General features: G+C 35.2%; 2 protein-coding genes across 2 annotated transcripts in view; both read left to right on the top strand.

Moving 5' to 3' along the window:
- Window positions 1-17,231, top strand: part of LOC103590493 (inhibitor of nuclear factor kappa-B kinase-interacting protein-like) — an 18,640-nt gene extending 1,409 nt beyond the window's left edge. Inside the window, exons 2-4 of the mRNA XM_008572727.1 lie at window positions 6-109; window positions 6,124-6,241; window positions 14,568-17,231. Coding sequence (XP_008570949.1) covers window positions 6-109; window positions 6,124-6,241; window positions 14,568-15,404 — 1,059 coding nt within the window. The 3' untranslated portion in view covers window positions 15,405-17,231. The remainder of the gene's footprint in view (window positions 1-5; window positions 110-6,123; window positions 6,242-14,567) is intronic.
- The window catches only part of IKBIP (IKBKB interacting protein), a 13,871-nt gene continuing 5,538 nt past the window's right edge, over window positions 11,546-19,878 (top strand). The window contains exon 1 of the mRNA XM_008572719.1: window positions 11,546-11,661. The gene's annotated coding sequence lies outside the window, so the exon portion shown is untranslated. The remainder of the gene's footprint in view (window positions 11,662-19,878) is intronic.

Below are 19,878 nucleotides of genomic sequence, written 5' to 3'. Positions count from 1 at the left end.
GCGAGGGCGGGAGGAGCCCCGGGGCCCGGGGCGGCGGAGGCGCGGGCTGGGCGGACCCTCGGACGGGCCTGAGCCTGCTGTCGCTGGGGACGTGCCTGGGCCTGGCGTGGTAAGTGGACGCGAGGCCGGCCGGGCCCTGTCTTCGGCCTCGTGGGGTCGCCCCGCTCTTCGGGTCCCACCCGGCTCCGCATCCCGCTAGCCTCCAACCCCCAGACTCGCGGCTTTTGTTCCTCTGCCTCGACCCCAAAAGAAGGACCGACTTTTTTTTTTCTTTCGCTTGTTGCTTGTAACTCGTTTTTCCTTTGCTAGTAACATGCTCCAGTTATTGCTCAACTGGAGTGGAGGCTAATGTCAGGGAACGAGTCAGTCATCTGTTAAGAGCTGCAGATTAAGCCAGGCTTTGTTAAGTGCCTGCTACACGTCCGAAGCTTTCATATCCTTGTACACCGTTACTTCTGTCTGCAGTGCAGCTGTCGGGGACTAATTTGTCTCACCCCACCTGCACCATAAATGACTGATGGAAACATTTGCAACCTTAAGGGAATTTATTATGGTCTCAAAGCAACAAACGTCAATTTTATCAGAGTTCGGAGGATTTCTCATATTTCATCAGTTTGCATGCGTTATGAATTTAAAGTCTTTTCGCCCGTTACAGATTGGGTTTTAGTACTGTAAAGCTACAGAAGTACAGCACTTGTGTTCACTTAAAACTAAACATTTATAGTTTTTAAACCGAGTAGATAACAATCTATAGGTGTCAGGAAGAATGAATATTAGAAATAACCTTAAAACCAACTTATTTTATTTTTCCCAATTATTTTCATTAGGAATAACCTATTTAATTTTAATAACAAGACTGATACTTTAATAAAATTTCCCTCCATTTTTGACCAGTTTGCAAAGTATTTAGTAAAAGAGTTATTAATCTTCCGGAATAAAAGAATTCTAGAAGAGACCTTGGACGTCCTCTAGTCTAGAACATTTTTGATGCTAGTACATTTTGAATTATAATTTACTGATGACTCATCCCGAGTTGTGTATTTTTCGAATTTAATAAAAAACTTGTTACAATGAAGTGAAATGTTGTTTATTAAATGTTCCCTTCAAAAAAAGAATATTTTACTAATATGGTATTTCTATTTATGGAATATTTTCATTTTGATCTGAAAAAAATAATTTACAGATTTAAATAAACTGCTCTTAAGCTTTAAAGTGCATGACCTTTAGAAAGATGAAAGAAAAACCTTTTTTCTGTTGGGAAAGTTACTGACTTAATAGAACTTAACAGATTAAAAGATATGTTGCTTCTCTCTGAAATCTAATACAACCGGTTTTATTTGCTAAATTTATTAATTTATTTCTCATTAATTAGCCAACGCTTCATGTTCATGTGAGATAAATTACATCACAAAATGTCCAGGGGAAAAGCTCCAATGGGAAACTAAACTTTGAGGAAGTAAAGCTTGAAAACCAGTTGCTTCAGCTCAGGAATTTACTATTAGGAATTACTGAATGTAACAAAAACATGTTTACATTCAGTAGGAAGATTTAATTTGAGCTATGTCTTTGCAAAGTGATAAAACAATGCTGAATACCCGTTTTTTAAATGGGCAGATTCTGTAACTTACTGAAATAGTTGGCCTTGTTAGTTGCTCTTGTGAAATCTTTTCCCACGAGAATTGGAGTATATATGCTTTGGTCGCTGTTTATAGCAAAACATTTATTTATGGTAAATTTGAGAATAAAAATTTATCCTGGTAAGACACTTGAAAGCTTTTTCCAACTAAAGAGCAAAGGTTTAGCATCTTAAAATACTTAAAAGCACACTAGAGTTATGACAAAGCCATTGAGATCTTTAACACTGGAACACATACTTCAGTGTGGAAGTCAGTTCATCGAATCTTTATTAAATGCCTACTGTACTGACACTGGTTGTTACAACAGTGAATACGTGTACTTCTATGTGTACTCTTTAACAGTGCTTTTTCGTCCTCTCACACTTTGATTAAGTTGTGGGGGGAAAATCTGAACCCTTCCACTGCTTGAAGTAAGATTTCAAGTCGTCACACTCCATCAGTGTCTTTAGACCTTTAATGTTTGGATCTTTGGAAAGTAATCAGAAATAATACATAAACTTAAAAATGTGTTATTTTAATATCTTCTCTCTGCTAAATAAAGTTATGATATATCATCCTATGTAAGATTAACAACAAACACTGGAGGTAACAGTTACCCAAAGCTAGATGGTGTCAGTGTCAGTTTGCATACCATATTTCTAAACCCTTAAGAAAAATTTTCAAATAGGATTGGAGAGATTCTGTTTTCAGAAAGGTAAAAACTTGTGAAGTTATTAAGACAAAACCTTTCACACAAGCTTATTTAATTACATAGAAATTTAACCAACTAGAAATTCCATTGTGAAAACTTTGTTTCTTCTCAGAGTTTCAGCAAATTTTAAAATTGCTTTTATAAAAGTTTTTTATAGCATTTGCTACGTACAAGAGGTCAAAAGATCTTTAAACAAATCATATAATGGTGTTTTTTTCTTATCCAGTATAACTTTCTCTATAAAGCATTTATACTGTAAAATCTTGGCTAACTCCATTTCTGGCTTTTTTCTTTTTTTGTTAGTATAGTTTTCGCTAAAAGACAGGGTTATACTTAAATGTCCTGCTTTTTAAAAAATGGAATGTGGTCTGTGTTTTCCAGAACATTAGGTATTGTGCTAAACATGAAGCTATAGGTAGTATGAAACATAGAGCTAAGTGGGTACTGACCCTAATAGACCTGGAACTTCCTTTCTTTCAGAAGTTCCATAATAACAACTCCCTCTGGTTATTTGCCTCTTTTTCGTTATTAAGTTGAGATAGAGGCGTAGGAAATCCTATATTTACAAGTCTTCTGTCAGCTGTCTGCCACCATTTAAGATTCCTAAAGGAGCTATGCAGAGGCAATGCACACCACTCATTACCACAGAGCCCTAAATCTGTATGAGGTCTCTGTAGACTGCAATAAATTATGAAGGACTCAGGAAGCTTCTTTTTGTAAGGCCTACACTACAAGCCAGTTAATCTCCTGGATCCCTTTCTCCTATATCTAACACTTGAAAGGTGTTACCTATGTGACAGTGAGGTGAGGCCCAATAACAGGGTAAGAGAGTGCTTCTCCTTTAGTGACCTATATGTGGTCTAATCCACCTGTTCCATCCTTCATTTGCTATAAACCGACCCTGGTTATGCTTAGTGTTCAATGGGGGACAGGCCTGGGGCTTCTATCAAGCACAAGTAGAAGGGAGCCCTGCTCCTTTATACAACCAGAGACACGTAGGAGGGATGAAAGAGCAGCTGCACAAAATACTCCAAAAGAAAGGGCCAAGGTAATTAAAGAGAATAACTGATGTGTTACACTCTAGGCATTGTTCTAGGAGCTTTTATAAATATGAACATATTTAATCTCTACAAACACCCCTATGAAGTAAGCATTATATCCCCACTTGACAGATGGGGAAACAACAGCAAAGAAGTTATTTAACTTGCCCAAGGTGGTTACACAGCTAGTAAATGGCAGATCCAAGGTAGTCCAGCTACACACTTAACCAGTATGATATGTCACCTCCCTTTGATATTAATCCAAAAGAGCCCAAGACCTGGAATTAGAGACCCCTAATCCAAAATATTTATGGTTCTCTTCTTCTTTCTAGTAGTAGCTGTACCCCTTAGCAGATCCCAATTATTTGTCTCTTACCCTCATCTAAATGGGAGTATGCACCTGACTCTTGAAATGAAGCAACTTCAGCACTAACCTGGTGCCAATGTGAAAACTTAGTTTTTCATAACTGAAACAGCCTTCTCTCAGTATTCCTTCTTGACTTCTAGAGAATCAACCATCCTCTTCCTTAATGTTAAATGAATTAATATTTATAAACTGCTTAGAATAGTGTCTGGCACATATAAGTGAAAAATAAAATGTATTTTAACTCATCAGCACCATATACACCACTTCATTTTTTTCATTACTAGCACTAAATCAACTTTGTGCTTGATTTTTCTTATATGCACTATTTATATGTAGCAAGGGTGAATCTTTTATTTTGGTAAGAGGCTAATCATAAAAAAAAAAAAAAACTACAAATTATCATCAGAGATGATATTTCCACTAACAGGACACAGTTTTCTTCAAGCTTTTGCTTAATGCTTCAATTTGACAAGTCCATAGATAGACAGCATTAAAAATATTTAATGAAATCAAAAGTCCTGTAATGTATTTTTGTAAAGGATCAACTATCACACAATGTCTTTTATACTAATGATTTTGTTCTGAATAAATTAGCTTGTCTGTAGGATAAATGCATGCAGTAACACTGTGAAGTAAAGGATGATAAAACTAGTCCCTGAAGTTAACTTTCTTTAGGATGGTCTTTATCCTTGGTCTCTATCTGCTGGTCCTAGATAAGCCTATACTCTGAAAAGAAAAACTCTTAAAAGTCAAGAATGAGATAGCTAATGAAAGAAGAATTATGTCCACCCATCCATCTTTAAAAATTAGGATACTAGTGTTTTCTAATAACAAGAAGTTTAGAAGTTCATATTAGCACACAGGACAAAAGTCAGTATGTGCTAATTATGTGGGATTATGAGTATCTCATATGATAAATATTAACCAGTATCATCAAAAGAAATTTATCCAACATTTGTAAACATTTGTTTAAAAAGCAAAAAATCCATTTTTAGCTTTGGCCAGTTTTGCAGCAACAGTTAGCCTAATGATGCCATTTATGAGTTCAAAACTTTACCACCTTTGCAAGGATGCACAAAACTCAGATAGCTACACTAAGTTTTTCACCTCTCCATTAAGCTTTGAGATCTTTAAATGTTTTTCAGTGGAAATAAATTTTACAAAATGTGGTCAATTAGTAATTCTCAGCTTGGCTGTGTACTTAGATCATCTGGGAAGCTGTTAAAATTTTCAATATCCAAACCACACATCTCAAACTAATTAAATCAGAGTCTCTGTGGGTAGGACCCAGGCATCAGTCTCTGTTAAGCTGCCAAGTAATTATAATATGCAGTGAAGCTTTTAGTTTTTTGTTTGTTTGGAGTATGGCCAGCATGGGGATCCAAACCTTTAGACCTTGGTGTTACAAGATGGCACTTTAACCAGCCCCGCAGTGAAGCTTTTTAACCACTGACTAGGTACTATGATTTAGGCAGCCAGTTCATGTCGTTCTTCTCCATTGCTTTTTGATGACTCAATATCCAAAAAGTTTCAACTGCTGCTTTTCCGAGCCTGAAAAATTGAGTTAATGTAGATAACCAAAATGGTATTAGATCCAAGGCATTTCTTTTGTGCTTGCTCATTTCAAATCCTGCACAGATGTTGATTTATTGTTTAAAGATTAGGATAGCTTTTCTACACTTCTGTCCTTCACCAGATGAAGAATACACTCCAATTTTAGAATGCTATATAAAATGCACCTATATGATTCGTACTATTGAATATAACCAGTTGTACAGTTTATAAACTGTACATATATGTATATGCATTGCATATGTGTTATATTGCCACTTTGAAGATGTGTTCTGCTTTCATACTTTTTTTTCATAACTCTTCTGTTATTTTGCAACTTCTAATCACCATCACCTTTCTTTATTCCACTCTACTGCTTTTCACTAGTCTACTCTTCTGCATTTTAGTTTTAAAATACTATTTTATAGATAACTCTTGTTTCTCTTGCCTTTCTGCATAAAAACACTTATTTTCTAGATATTGCCCAAACATGGCCTCAAGAAAAATAGTAGAGATCAAAGATCTTGTTCTGAATATTTCATCATGTCTTCTCCCTAAATATTTCCTGTGCATGCATCTATTACAGATATCTCACTGTGTCACTCACTGGGCTGTGAACTGTGAACAAGGGCAGTGTTTACTCATCTTGGCATGAGTTAAACCAATACCTACCACATAGTAGGCTACATGAACATTTGTTGAAATAAACTGATAAAAGCTACACTTACACATACCAGAATTTATGTTGCTCTTACCAAAAGTGGTTATGATACTTCTTTGAAATTCAGATTTAAATGGATATGAATTAGGCAGTAGTAATTTTTTTTTCTTTTCCAGGTTTGTATTTCAGCAGTCGGAAAAGTTCGCAAAGGTGGAAAACCAATACCAGTTACTGAAAATAGAAACTGACGAGTTCCAAGGACTTCAAAGTAAAATCAGTTTAATTTCAGAAAAGGTAATTATTAATTGATTTATTTGGGAAAATTTTTCCATTTTACTTCCCCTCTACCATTCCTCTACCCCACCTCAGAACTTATTTCCTCCTGCCTTTTAGACCATTACTATTTTAACTCTGACTGGTCTTCCTACCTCCTGACATTCTCCCTCTGGCTCAACTTTGATTCAGATTGCATATTGAAAGGACAAAGTTTTTTGAATATAATAGTTTCTATTGTTCAAAAACACCAGTATGGCCGGCCCGGTGGCGCACTGCTACAGTGCGCCGCTTGGGAGCGCGGTGACGCTCCCGCCGAGGGTTCGGATCCCACATACAGACCGGTTCCGCTCACTGGCTGAGCGAGGTGCGGGTGCAGCACCGAGGGTTGCGATCCCGTTGCCAGTCCCGGTCCGGTACGGGCGCGACACTGAGGGTTGCGATCCGTTGCCGGACACGAACAAAAGACAAAAAGGAAAAAAAAAAACACCAGTATGTTTATCTTGACATGATGTTAGTTTTCTACTCAAGTGTTAGTTATCTAGAGCATTGAAAACATGGTTGATCTTTAGGTATAAAATTAGTATATGGATTCCATTTAATGGGAAAAGATCTATCAATTTTTTTCTTACTTTCCACTTTTTAAGCATGTATGCATGTGGATATAAGAATGAATAGCCTAAAAATAAGTATTGATTCTGTAGCCAAATAAAGAGTTCTCATGAAAATTAAAGTAACATGTCTATGTTGTGTTTCTTCAAGTTGCAAATGCTGATTTCCACCAACTGCATTATTACTGTGATTCTTAGAAATGTGAGACAAATAAGCATTTTTGTAATTCTCACACCTCTAAGAAAATGGACAGCTGTGATCAGTAAGGCATCATGTGGGCCTTGTCTGGCTTCCAGGGTCCAAGCTATCATTGGGAAACATGCCTTGTTTGTTTGTTTATTCACTTATTCACTAAGCCTTTACTCATGTCATCAAGTAGACAAGGACTTGTGCTTGGCACCAGGTGGGTGAGAATGTAACAATAATAGAGATAAAATAGAGGGTCTGAGTCCCTGCAGCTCCATGCACAGGATGAGCATTCAATCTCCCAAAAAGAGAAAAACCATGGATGAAAATTAAGCATCCCTCCCACATGCCACGGTATTCCACTGGAGGGTGAACTTACGGGCTCCAGGAAGGAGCTGCAAAGGAGTTGGCATTTTGACATAGGACTCAAGCTGAAATCTGGTTGTGGTTGTTGGGGGCACTCTAACATACTGGTAGGAAAAATTCCAGGAGCTAGAAACTTTATATATTTAATTAAAAGCTGTTGAAAACAAATTTTCAACGAAGTTATATTTCCTTTTTAAATGAAAATTTTGGGTGGCAATTAAAGTGCTTTTGAAGATTTTTAAAATATCATAGAATCCAAGAAATATTCAGTCTTTTCATAGCACTTTCTCTCCCAGTCTGCCCTGGGAGTAGTTCAATAATAGCTGCCTTTTCACAAAACTGGCCCTAAAGGCCAGCATGATGCAGTAGGAGAAGAACAGCTAAATGTGGGCTCTCATCACAACTGTGAGACAAATCACTCTAACTTCTCCTGACCGCTAGTTCATCGTTTATTAAGTGAGAAATAAGATTTTTTAAGGATCAGATGAGATATNAATTACTTTTGTAAAAGTTTTTTATAGCATTTGCTACGTACAAGAGGTCAAAAGATCTTTAAACAAATCATATAATGGTGTTTTTTTCTTATCCAGTATAACTTTCTCTATAAAGCATTTATACTGTAAAATCTTGGCTAACTCCATTTCTGGCTTTTTTCTTTTTTTGTTAGTATAGTTTTCGCTAAAAGACAGGGTTATACTTAAATGTCCTGCTTTTTAAAAAATGGAATGTGGTCTGTGTTTTCCAGAACATTAGGTATTGTGCTAAACATGAAGCTATAGGTAGTATGAAACATAGAGCTAAGTGGGTACTGACCCTAATAGCCCTGGAACTTCCTTTCTTTCAGAAGTTCCATAATAACAACTCCCTCTGGTTATTTGCCTCTTTTTCATTATTAAGTTGAGATAGAGGCGTAGGAAATCCTATATTTACAAGTCTTCTGTCAGCTGTCTGCCACCATTTAAGATTCCTAAAGGAGCTATGCAGAGGCAATGCACACCACTCATTACCACAGAGCCCTAAATCTGTATGAGGTCTCTGTAGACTGCAATAAATTATGAAGGACTCAGGAAGCTTCTTTTTGTAAGGCCTACACTACAAGCCAGTTAATCTCCTGGATCCCTTTCTCCTATATCTAACACTTGAAAGGTGTTACCTATGTGACAGTGAGGTGAGGCCCAATAACAGGGTAAGAGAGTGCTTCTCCTTTAGTGACCTATATGTGGTCTAATCCACCTGTTCCATCCTTCATTTGCTATAAACCGACCCTGGTTATGCTTAGTGTTCAATGGGGGACAGGCCTGGGGCTTCTATCAAGCACAAGTAGAAGGGAGCCCTGCTCCTTTATACAACCAGAGACACGTAGGAGGGATGAAAGAGCAGCTGCACAAAATACTCCAAAAGAAAGGGCCAAGGTAATTAAAGAGAATAACTGATGTGTTACACTCTAGGCATTGTTCTAGGAGCTTTTATAAATATGAACATATTTAATCTCTACAAACACCCCTATGAAGTAAGCATTATATCCCCACTTGACAGATGGGGAAACAACAGCAAAGAAGTTATTTAACTTGCCCAAGGTGGTTACACAGCTAGTAAATGGCAGATCCAAGGTAGTCCAGCTACACACTTAACCAGTATGATATGTCACCTCCCTTTGATATTAATCCAAAAGAGCCCAAGACCTGGAATTAGAGACCCCTAATCCAAAATATTTATGGTTCTCTTCTTCTTTCTAGTAGTAGCTGTACCCCTTAGCAGATCCCAATTATTTGTCTCTTACCCTCATCTAAATGGGAGTATGCACCTGACTCTTGAAATGAAGCAACTTCAGCACTAACCTGGTGCCAATGTGAAAACTTAGTTTTTCATAACTGAAACAGCCTTCTCTCAGTATTCCTTCTTGACTTCTAGAGAATCAACCATCCTCTTCCTTAATGTTAAATGAATTAATATTTATAAACTGCTTAGAATAGTGTCTGGCACATATAAGTGAAAAATAAAATGTATTTTAACTCATCAGCACCATATACACCACTTCATTTTTTTCATTACTAGCACTAAATCAACTTTGTGCTTGATTTTTCTTATATGCACTATTTATATGTAGCAAGGGTGAATCTTTTATTTTGGTAAGAGGCTAATCATAAAAAAAAAAAAAAACTACAAATTATCATCAGAGATGATATTTCCACTAACAGGACACAGTTTTCTTCAAGCTTTTGCTTAATGCTTCAATTTGACAAGTCCATAGATAGACAGCATTAAAAATATTTAATGAAATCAAAAGTCCTGTAATGTATTTTTGTAAAGGATCAACTATCACACAATGTCTTTTATACTAATGATTTTGTTCTGAATAAATTAGCTTGTCTGTAGGATAAATGCATGCAGTAACACTGTGAAGTAAAGGATGATAAAACTAGTCCCTGAAGTTAACTTTCTTTAGGATGGTCTTTATCCTTGGTCTCTATCTGCTGGTCCTAGATAAGCCTATACTCTGAAAAGAAAAACTCTTAAAAGTCAAGAATGAGATAGCTAATGAAAGAAGAATTATGTCCACCCATCCATCTTTAAAAATTAGGATACTAGTGTTTTCTAATAACAAGAAGTTTAGAAGTTCATATTAGCACACAGGACAAAAGTCAGTATGTGCTAATTATGTGGGATTATGAGTATCTCATATGATAAATATTAACCAGTATCATCAAAAGAAATTTATCCAACATTTGTAAACATTTGTTTAAAAAGCAAAAAATCCATTTTTAGCTTTGGCCAGTTTTGCAGCAACAGTTAGCCTAATGATGCCATTTATGAGTTCAAAACTTTACCACCTTTGCAAGGATGCACAAAACTCAGATAGCTACACTAAGTTTTTCACCTCTCCATTAAGCTTTGAGATCTTTAAATGTTTTTCAGTGGAAATAAATTTTACAAAATGTGGTCAATTAGTAATTCTCAGCTTGGCTGTGTACTTAGATCATCTGGGAAGCTGTTAAAATTTTCAATATCCAAACCACACATCTCAAACTAATTAAATCAGAGTCTCTGTGGGTAGGACCCAGGCATCAGTCTCTGTTAAGCTGCCAAGTAATTATAATATGCAGTGAAGCTTTTAGTTTTTTGTTTGTTTGGAGTATGGCCAGCATGGGGATCCAAACCTTTAGACCTTGGTGTTACAAGATGGCACTTTAACCAGCCCCGCAGTGAAGCTTTTTAACCACTGACTAGGTACTATGATTTAGGCAGCCAGTTCATGTCGTTCTTCTCCATTGCTTTTTGATGACTCAATATCCAAAAAGTTTCAACTGCTGCTTTTCCGAGCCTGAAAAATTGAGTTAATGTAGATAACCAAAATGGTATTAGATCCAAGGCATTTCTTTTGTGCTTGCTCATTTCAAATCCTGCACAGATGTTGATTTATTGTTTAAAGATTAGGATAGCTTTTCTACACTTCTGTCCTTCACCAGATGAAGAATACACTCCAATTTTAGAATGCTATATAAAATGCACCTATATGATTCGTACTATTGAATATAACCAGTTGTACAGTTTATAAACTGTACATATATGTATATGCATTGCATATGTGTTATATTGCCACTTTGAAGATGTGTTCTGCTTTCATACTTTTTTTTCATAACTCTTCTGTTATTTTGCAACTTCTAATCACCATCACCTTTCTTTATTCCACTCTACTGCTTTTCACTAGTCTACTCTTCTGCATTTTAGTTTTAAAATACTATTTTATAGATAACTCTTGTTTCTCTTGCCTTTCTGCATAAAAACACTTATTTTCTAGATATTGCCCAAACATGGCCTCAAGAAAAATAGTAGAGATCAAAGATCTTGTTCTGAATATTTCATCATGTCTTCTCCCTAAATATTTCCTGTGCATGCATCTATTACAGATATCTCACTGTGTCACTCACTGGGCTGTGAACTGTGAACAAGGGCAGTGTTTACTCATCTTGGCATGAGTTAAACCAATACCTACCACATAGTAGGCTACATGAACATTTGTTGAAATAAACTGATAAAAGCTACACTTACACATACCAGAATTTATGTTGCTCTTACCAAAAGTGGTTATGATACTTCTTTGAAATTCAGATTTAAATGGATATGAATTAGGCAGTAGTAATTTTTTTTTCTTTTCCAGGTTTGTATTTCAGCAGTCGGAAAAGTTCGCAAAGGTGGAAAACCAATACCAGTTACTGAAAATAGAAACTGACGAGTTCCAAGGACTTCAAAGTAAAATCAGTTTAATTTCAGAAAAGGTAATTATTAATTGATTTATTTGGGAAAATTTTTCCATTTTACTTCCCCTCTACCATTCCTCTACCCCACCTCAGAACTTATTTCCTCCTGCCTTTTAGACCATTACTATTTTAACTCTGACTGGTCTTCCTACCTCCTGACATTCTCCCTCTGGCTCAACTTTGATTCAGATTGCATATTGAAAGGACAAAGTTTTTTGAATATAATAGTTTCTATTGTTCAAAATGACCGCTAGTTCATCGTTTATTAAGTGAGAAATAAGATTTTTTAAGGATCAGATGAGATATAATATATATGCAAACTCCAAAAACTTTCAAGCACTAATAAATTTGAGGTATCTCTTTTTTTAAAAAAATGTAGAACTATTAGAATATATTGGAATTCATAAATGCTAGTTACTGTGGTATACCAATCACTAAATATTTGCAGATTAAATCTTGAGACTTTTTTATTCCAAAAAGTTGATCTTGTACTTGGAGTGTGCTGCCTCTAGATTGCAGTGATGCTCTGGTAAACAGCCTAAACAGGAAATTACCATAGGTGAAGATAAGCTTGCCTCTTCAAAATACTGCTAATAGAACAACTAAACCTAACCGTATTGCCAATGTACAAGTATTTCTCAGAATTGGTTTTTAAAGGAACTTTTATTATGGCTACGTGTGTACGTTAAAAATAATTTTTAAACAACATTTCAGAGTGGTCTTATTAGTCAGTACTGTTACATGCTGTTTTCACCTGTCACCTGGAACTGCCTTAGGTCTTGACTGGAGCAAGCCCGGAAGGCCTATTGCCATTCTTCTTCCCAAACATCAACAAACACGTTCTTTGTACTCTGAGATATGGGGACTACAAAAAGGCATAAGTTATGCTCTCTTCCCTTAAGGAATTTAGAAGCTTTCACATCTTTTCACATCTTCTTCACCTGGCTAATTCATCAGTGTGCTAATGAGTCAGTTTTGAGTCATGTCTAAGCCTCCCTCATTGTGCTCCTGACTTCCTATCTCTCCTCTAAGCATTCATTGCTGCCTGTGCTAATTATGTCATAATACTAACTATCATCTGTTGTGATTTTTGTGTTATTAATTTGTTAGCATCCTTTACTCCTCTGTAGAGTAAACACTGCATCTTTTATCTCTATTTCCCTAGCACCTAGTGATGGGACTAGCTCCTGTAGGAGACTCGATAGATACTATTGGGACTCTAGAATATGTGATATGGAAGATCCAAGATGCTATTTCTTTATCAAATTGTGAAATCAGGGACTGTGCTGTATTTGTATTTTATATCCAGAGTCTAATACCAGGTCTGGCACAAAATGAACACTGAAAATTTTTGAATTATATATGCTAAATGCCAAAAATGTGGCAAATACAGAATATAATGTGCTATGGGAGTTCAGGCTTTCAGGGCAAAGCTTATAGAACAATGCTGCACTGAGGAGCTGAGATCTGGTCTGAGCCTTGAAGTAAGGATGGAATGTAGCTAAGCTAAGAAGAGAGGAGAATAGCATAGGGAGAAGTTATGGAATTTGGGACTTTATCCTAGAATTATTAGGAACAAACATCAAAGGTTTAACAGTGTACCATGACTGCATAGCAGTTTTTAAAAGCTTAATATGGGGCTGGCCCAGTGGCTCACTCGGGAGAGTGCGGTGCTGATAACACCAAGGCCCCGGGTTCGGATCCCATATAGGGATGGCCGGTTCGCTCACTGGCTGGGCGTGGTGCTGACAACACCAAGTCAAGGGTTAAGATCCCCTTACCAGTCATCTTTTTAAAAATAAATAAATAAATAAATAAAATAAAAATAAAAGCTTAATATGGGCTGGCTGTTTAGCACAGTTGATTAGTGTGCAGCCCTTATTAACACCAATCTCTCTAGGGTTCAATCCCTGTACCAGTCAGCTGCCAAAAAAAACAAAAAAAAAACTTAAAAGCTTAATATGGTAGTAGTGTGTAGGATGATTTAGAAAGGAAGTGTGACTAGAAGCAGACGTTAGGTAATATTTCTTCTAGAATACTTTCTTGATCATTGAAGTCTGGGTTGGATCTCCATCTAAGTGTTTCATAGTTCTTTCCCTGTCATAGTGCATGTAGACTTGTCTTTCTCCCTAATTAAATTAAGCTGCTTAAGGGAAGAACTGTGTCTTACTCAGTATTATGTCTTCAGCACAACGCTGCAAACTTTTGATAAATTAATGATCTAGGCTTTCCCGTAGTCTCTAAAGCTGTCATCTATGTGTAAGTGTAGACTAAAAGAGGCCCATGACCTGGCCCTTCTATATTCCAGATACGTATTAGAAGGTGCCAGGGGCTTACCATAATTTATAGATACTTAGAACACTGTACCATTTGATGTGACTTGTCTCACTAAACTGGTTTTATAAGCCATGTTTGTTTTTGTGTCTACAAAATCTGGTTCTAATACATTCTCTGCAAGAGGTTGATCAAAAAAAATTTTTTTGAGACAGAAAATCTTCCAGACTCGTAGGATTTAGGAAAGGTAACAAATTTTATACTAAGTTGCAGTTTCTAAAAAGCTAAATAACCGTAAAAATGATATCTAAGTTATTTCCCATTCAAGTAAGAAAGAGGAAAATGTGACATACTTCAGGCTTCATTAACATTATTTTTTCTCTTGAACATGCGTCCATGAAAACACACAAATATCTAGGATTATAAGTTCTGGTATATATTTTTCTAACATAGGACTAATCTATTAATTTTTTTAAACAGCTATTAAAGTAATAAATGTTTTTGTCAGTATGATTCTGATATACTTGGATATTTTAGACATCTTCAGAATTTGAACTTGGCATGTATTATGCTCCTGATTGTTAAAGTGTGTTTCTCTAATATAAAAATTATTAAGTAGCCTTGGGAATTGTTTTGTGTTATAAATGCAGCTTGAGTCTACTGAAAGTATCCTGCAGGAAGCTACATCATCCATGTCTTTGATGACCCAGTTTGAGCAGGAAGTATCCAGCCTCCAAAGTATCATGGATGACATTCAAAATAGTGAAGACACACTCACTCAAAAGATGCAAATCCTTAATGAGAAATTCCAGAATATTACGGATTTCTGGAAGAGAAGCCTAGAAGAAATGAATGTTAATACAGACATTTTCAAATCAGAAGCAAAACATATACATTCTCAAGTTACTGTCCAAATTAACTCAGCTGAGCAAGGAATAAAATCACTCACTGAACGGCTAAAAGATTTGGAAGATAGCACACTAAGAAATATTAGAACAGTAAAAAGACAAGAAGAAGAAGATCTTCTGCGAGTAGAAGAGCAACTTGGCTCTGATACAAAAGCAGTTGAAAAGTTAGAAGAGGAACAACACGCTCTCTTTGCCAGAGATGAAGAACTGACTAATAAACTTTTCAATTATGAACCCAAAGTCGAAGAATGCAAGACACATTTGCCAACAATCGAAAGTGCCATTCACTCTGTTCTCAGAGTCTCTCAGGATCTGATCGGAACAGAAAAGAAAGTGGAAGACCTGACTATGCAGATGTTTAACATGGAAGACGATATGCTGAAAGCAGTATCTGAAATAATGGATATGCAAAAAACTCTTGAAGGAATTCAGTATGATAATAGCATATTAAAGATGCAAAATGAACTGGATGTTCTGAAAGGAAAAGTTCATGATTTTATAGCATATGCAAGTAAAAAAGAAAAGGAAACTTTAGAAGAATATAATCTAGAAAACAAAGGAATTAGTAGTGATTTTTAAATTCACTGCATTTATTCCAATGAACCATATTATTATACATAAATTGATTAGTTCCATGTTTTTTAGTTATTTTGGTATGCCTCACTTTATCTTACATTATTGGAAAAATAAGTGAGATGTGCACACAAATCCATGTAAAAAAAGCTTAGCTTTTTAAGCACTAAAATTTATTTCATTTTAAATATAAATAGCTCTAAAATACATATTCTCTACTTTTCAGAGCAACAGGCTTAATCTTTTAAAATGTTTTTTCTAATAATTAATGGACATCATTATGAATTTTACGTATTATATTGGACCTAAATACATTGATGTCTCTAGGAGCTATTGGAGAATGTTTATTACTTCACTAAATGACCCCAGTTTGCTATTTTTCAAACCTATGTCTGTTTCTTATACCTTTTCTATCACTTGATCTTAATGTCAGGTTGGTTGGCAATGTGCCTTCCTCAGCCAGTTCTTTTCTTTGTAATTCACTGCAGGCTAAGAATCCAGATAACCAAGTTCACAGGAGTTTTGTCTAAAATAAAAGATAACATGCCTGAAGGAAAACCTGGAAGTTTTGCTATGAATTAATATGCACTTTCTGGAAATTAGGAAGCCAGGGAAATATTTTACTTTTTGTTAAGTTTCTAAACTGTGTTACACATATCTGTTAGAATTTTTATTTTTTATTTTTGGCTGCTGACCAGTATGGGGAATGGGATTCAAACCATTGTCGTTGGTGTTACCAACACTTGTTCTAACCAACAGAACTAACCAGCCAGCCCAGAATTTTTAAATACAAGTAAATAAATAAATAAATGTTCTTATTTAAGGCCTTTCCTGTGAATTCAGTGTGTATGCTTTGAAGTATGAACTTTTGTAATATCTTTGTGTACCTGGGCTTTTTTTTTTTTTTTTAAGGTTCTATCTGTGTTAGACTCAAGTTTGCTAGATACGTGATCTCTATATATGCACAATAAAAATATACCAATAAACCTGTGGCCTGTTTTAAAGAGGAAAAAGTGGCATAGCAATTAATAATAATTATGATCATTAAAAGTATGTCATGATTTCAAAGATTCCCCAAACTACCAAACTAAGTTTGTCTTACATATTGATTTTATTTTATTCAGATTTATATGATGTAGTCAACTGCATATGGAAGTCCTGCTCTTGTTTCTTTTTGCCAGTAACCATCCCAGTTCTATAATGCAGTTTCAGTGGAATTAAACGCACAGAACTTGAAAGCAGTCAGTTACAAAAGGTAGTTGTTGCCACTTGGTTTTACTACGTAAATTTGCAAGTTTTTGGCGAAATTCCAAATAAGTTCTACATTGGAGTTCATAGCCATGAGTCATAAAAATAAGCCTGGAAGAGTGCTACTATTAAGGGCCATGGCATTATTTTCTGAAATCTTAACATTAAATCTCTTGACTTCTGAATGTCTTAAGTTTTTATCTGTGTGCACTGACAAAATTATATTTTTTTGCTTTTATGTTAATGCCAATAAAATAGATTACAAAATTAGCCGGAACTTTTTGTTTCCCTCTATCATGTCAGGGCAGATGTGATCTCTTTCCTTGCATTCTTTTAATAACTTTTTTTTGCCTGTCACCAGATTTGATACAACTTTATTATGAACTTGTGTATACCATGGTAATCGTTACTGAAAGTAAGTGGAAACAAGGTGGCCACTGTGCTCTGTAATGACCCTTACAAGGGAAACAAAAACTGCCCTTCTACAAATATTACATGAGAGAACTATTGATGTGTATGTGTATATATGTATATATTCCTTTACTAAGAGGTTTTCCTATTAAAAAATTGTCAGAGAGATTTAAATGTGGCTGTCTTTCTCTTTATTCCATTCATTTATTTAACACAGTTACTTGAAATTTCAAAACCTTCTCTGTGTATCAAATATTAAATTACATTGTTAGTCTTTTCTTTAAAGAAAATTACCAATATTCTAAGGCACATTTTTGCATCTTTGTAATTGAAAATAAATTTTATATCAATTGGTTATTAAGAGTACTGGGTCCATTTTTTAAAAAAATTAGCACAAATAATATATTTTTAGCAATATTTCCTTATGTTTTACTTAATGATGAGAAGTTGCTGACTAAGTGTACTTTCATATTTTATCATGAAAAATGTTGATTTATTAGCCTGTACAACTTCATAGAAAACTTAACCTGTAGGATACAAAGTTAATGATATTATTTTTAATCTCAACCTAATTGTAGACCTTTGTATGACTGTATAATCTTGATCAAAGTTTAATATGATGTCATTATACAATAATGATGCTTTAAATTCATGAAACACACATAAATAAACCCTTATTTATTTATAGACTTACCTCATATTTGCACAGTTGACAAAAGCTCTGCAAATTCTCCCGGCATCTGTTTGTTTCAGTTAAGCTATGAGTATTAATACAAATCAAAATGCTCTGTCCCAGCTTTACACAGCAGAGGAGGAGAGAATTAACCCTCACTGCAGCTTTGCTAGCTGTTAGACCCATTTTACAAATAATGATATCAAGGCTAATTCCTAATGATATTAGGAATCTTGCAATCACACTGCTAGGTCTGTCCAACTTCAGAGGCCGAGGACCTCCACCATACAATGCAACTCACTGCTGCTGTTCAACCAGAGGAGGAAAACACACACACACATACACACACAAGAAATTTGCTGACAGTAGGACTATCTTGAGAATTCAAAAAGCAATAATTCAGCCAAATGTGTTCTCTACCATGTCACCATTAAACTAAACTATAAGTCCTTCAAAAGCTGTAACTATGCTCTAAAATTGTTTGGGCTTCGGACATAAGAAGGAATCAATAAATGCTGGTCACTAACTGTGTGTGCTTGGGCACTTTATTTGGGGACTTAGTTTTTAAATAGTAAAATGAAATCATTGTACCAAATAATCTGTAAGATTCCTTCTGGCTTTAAGTAGTTTTAAATTGTAGAAATCAATAAAATTTCTGGTCTTTTAGTAGAATTCAGAGATCCTTTAGCAAAGTTTTTGGAAAGTAGATGGGACATAGAGATTGTTTTCTTGAACCATATTCCTGCACTTGTAGATCCAGACAATATTTAATGTAACAGGACAGCATCTAGTTTAGTACTTGCATATATGATAGGAATTTGATAAATATTCAAATTATTGATGGAATCTTTCGAGCTACTGATAGATACTCTAACTCTTCTATCCATTCTAGGCATAGTTCAAATAAGCCCTAAGTAACTTTTAAAAATAATTTAATACAACAATTTCTAGACAATTACCACACTGTATTTAGTTTATATTTCAGTAAATGTTAGTAGAAGTTTATGATAAATTCGTTTATAAGCTACCAAGCTAAACAAAGAGGTTTACTAGCCTTAGTTTAATGATCTTATCCTTCTAAGAATAAGCTAAGTGCTTTCTTAGTATCTTAATTGTGTATGCTGTTAAGCTACATTATCAGAAGACTGTTTTTAAAAAAAAGATACATTTACACTGCCAGAATAGATACATTAATAAATGATAACCTAGTAATGAAATAGATGAAAGTAAGCTATCTACTCCTTACACCCTTGGAAGACTCTGTTTCAGCAAATACACTATATTGCAAAGCTTTCTCTTTAAAAATAACATGTTGTTTTGCAATCACTACTTAATTTCCTTCCTATTTGTGGCTACTTCTTAATGTCATAACCACGATAACATTTTCATAAGCTAACTTCTCTACCAAAAAACACATTTTGGTCCACCTCCTTCACCTGTAATGTCGCATAAAACTATTGAGTAGAAAAATCCTAAAATATATTTTGAAACCGAAGAGAGAGAGAAGGGAGAGAAGGGGGAATGCTACTTTGAATTCACTGTGCTACTGCTCCATTTCAGCAGTTCATTGTAATTCTTTTGGAACCATATAGCTATTTCTTTTTAAAGCCACCATCAAAATAATATTCTGAGCATATTACATCTTTATGTGCATTAGGCAAAACTAAATTTTTGTTAACCAAAATAATCACAAAAGGTTAGCTGAGTAAACCAAATACAGCTTAAGAAAGATGATTTTTAAGAATTGAAGAAATACACAAGTATTTTAGGGAAAGAAAGTATGTCTTTAGATTAAACTGCATATCTTATTTTGTAAAAATGTTTTTGCAGCCTACATATTAGCCTTTTTAGTTTTTGTTTTCTTTTGAGTTTTAAATAATCCGTTTATTGTTTTTGTTTCCTTAGCTAAAGTACAAACATTCTGAAAGCAGAGACCATTCCATTCTTTCATTCTAACACATTCTGCCATTCTAACACATATTATAGCACAGTAAATCTTGTCAAATAAAGCTAGTTTTGATTATTAGTAGAAATCTATAGACAATCTCTTATTTTAAAACATTATGCTTTTGGGCCGCTTCTGCCGAGGGTTCGGATCCCACATACAGACCGGCCGCTCACTGGCTGAGCGAGGTGCGGGCGCAGCAC

This window comes from Galeopterus variegatus, unplaced genomic scaffold, assembly GCF_000696425.1.
Source record: "Galeopterus variegatus unplaced genomic scaffold, G_variegatus-3.0.2 Scaffold827, whole genome shotgun sequence".
NCBI classification, from domain to species: Eukaryota; Metazoa; Chordata; class Mammalia; order Dermoptera; family Cynocephalidae; genus Galeopterus; species Galeopterus variegatus.
Note: the sequence above shows the minus strand (reverse complement) of the source record. Positions and strands in the feature narration are given on the sequence as shown.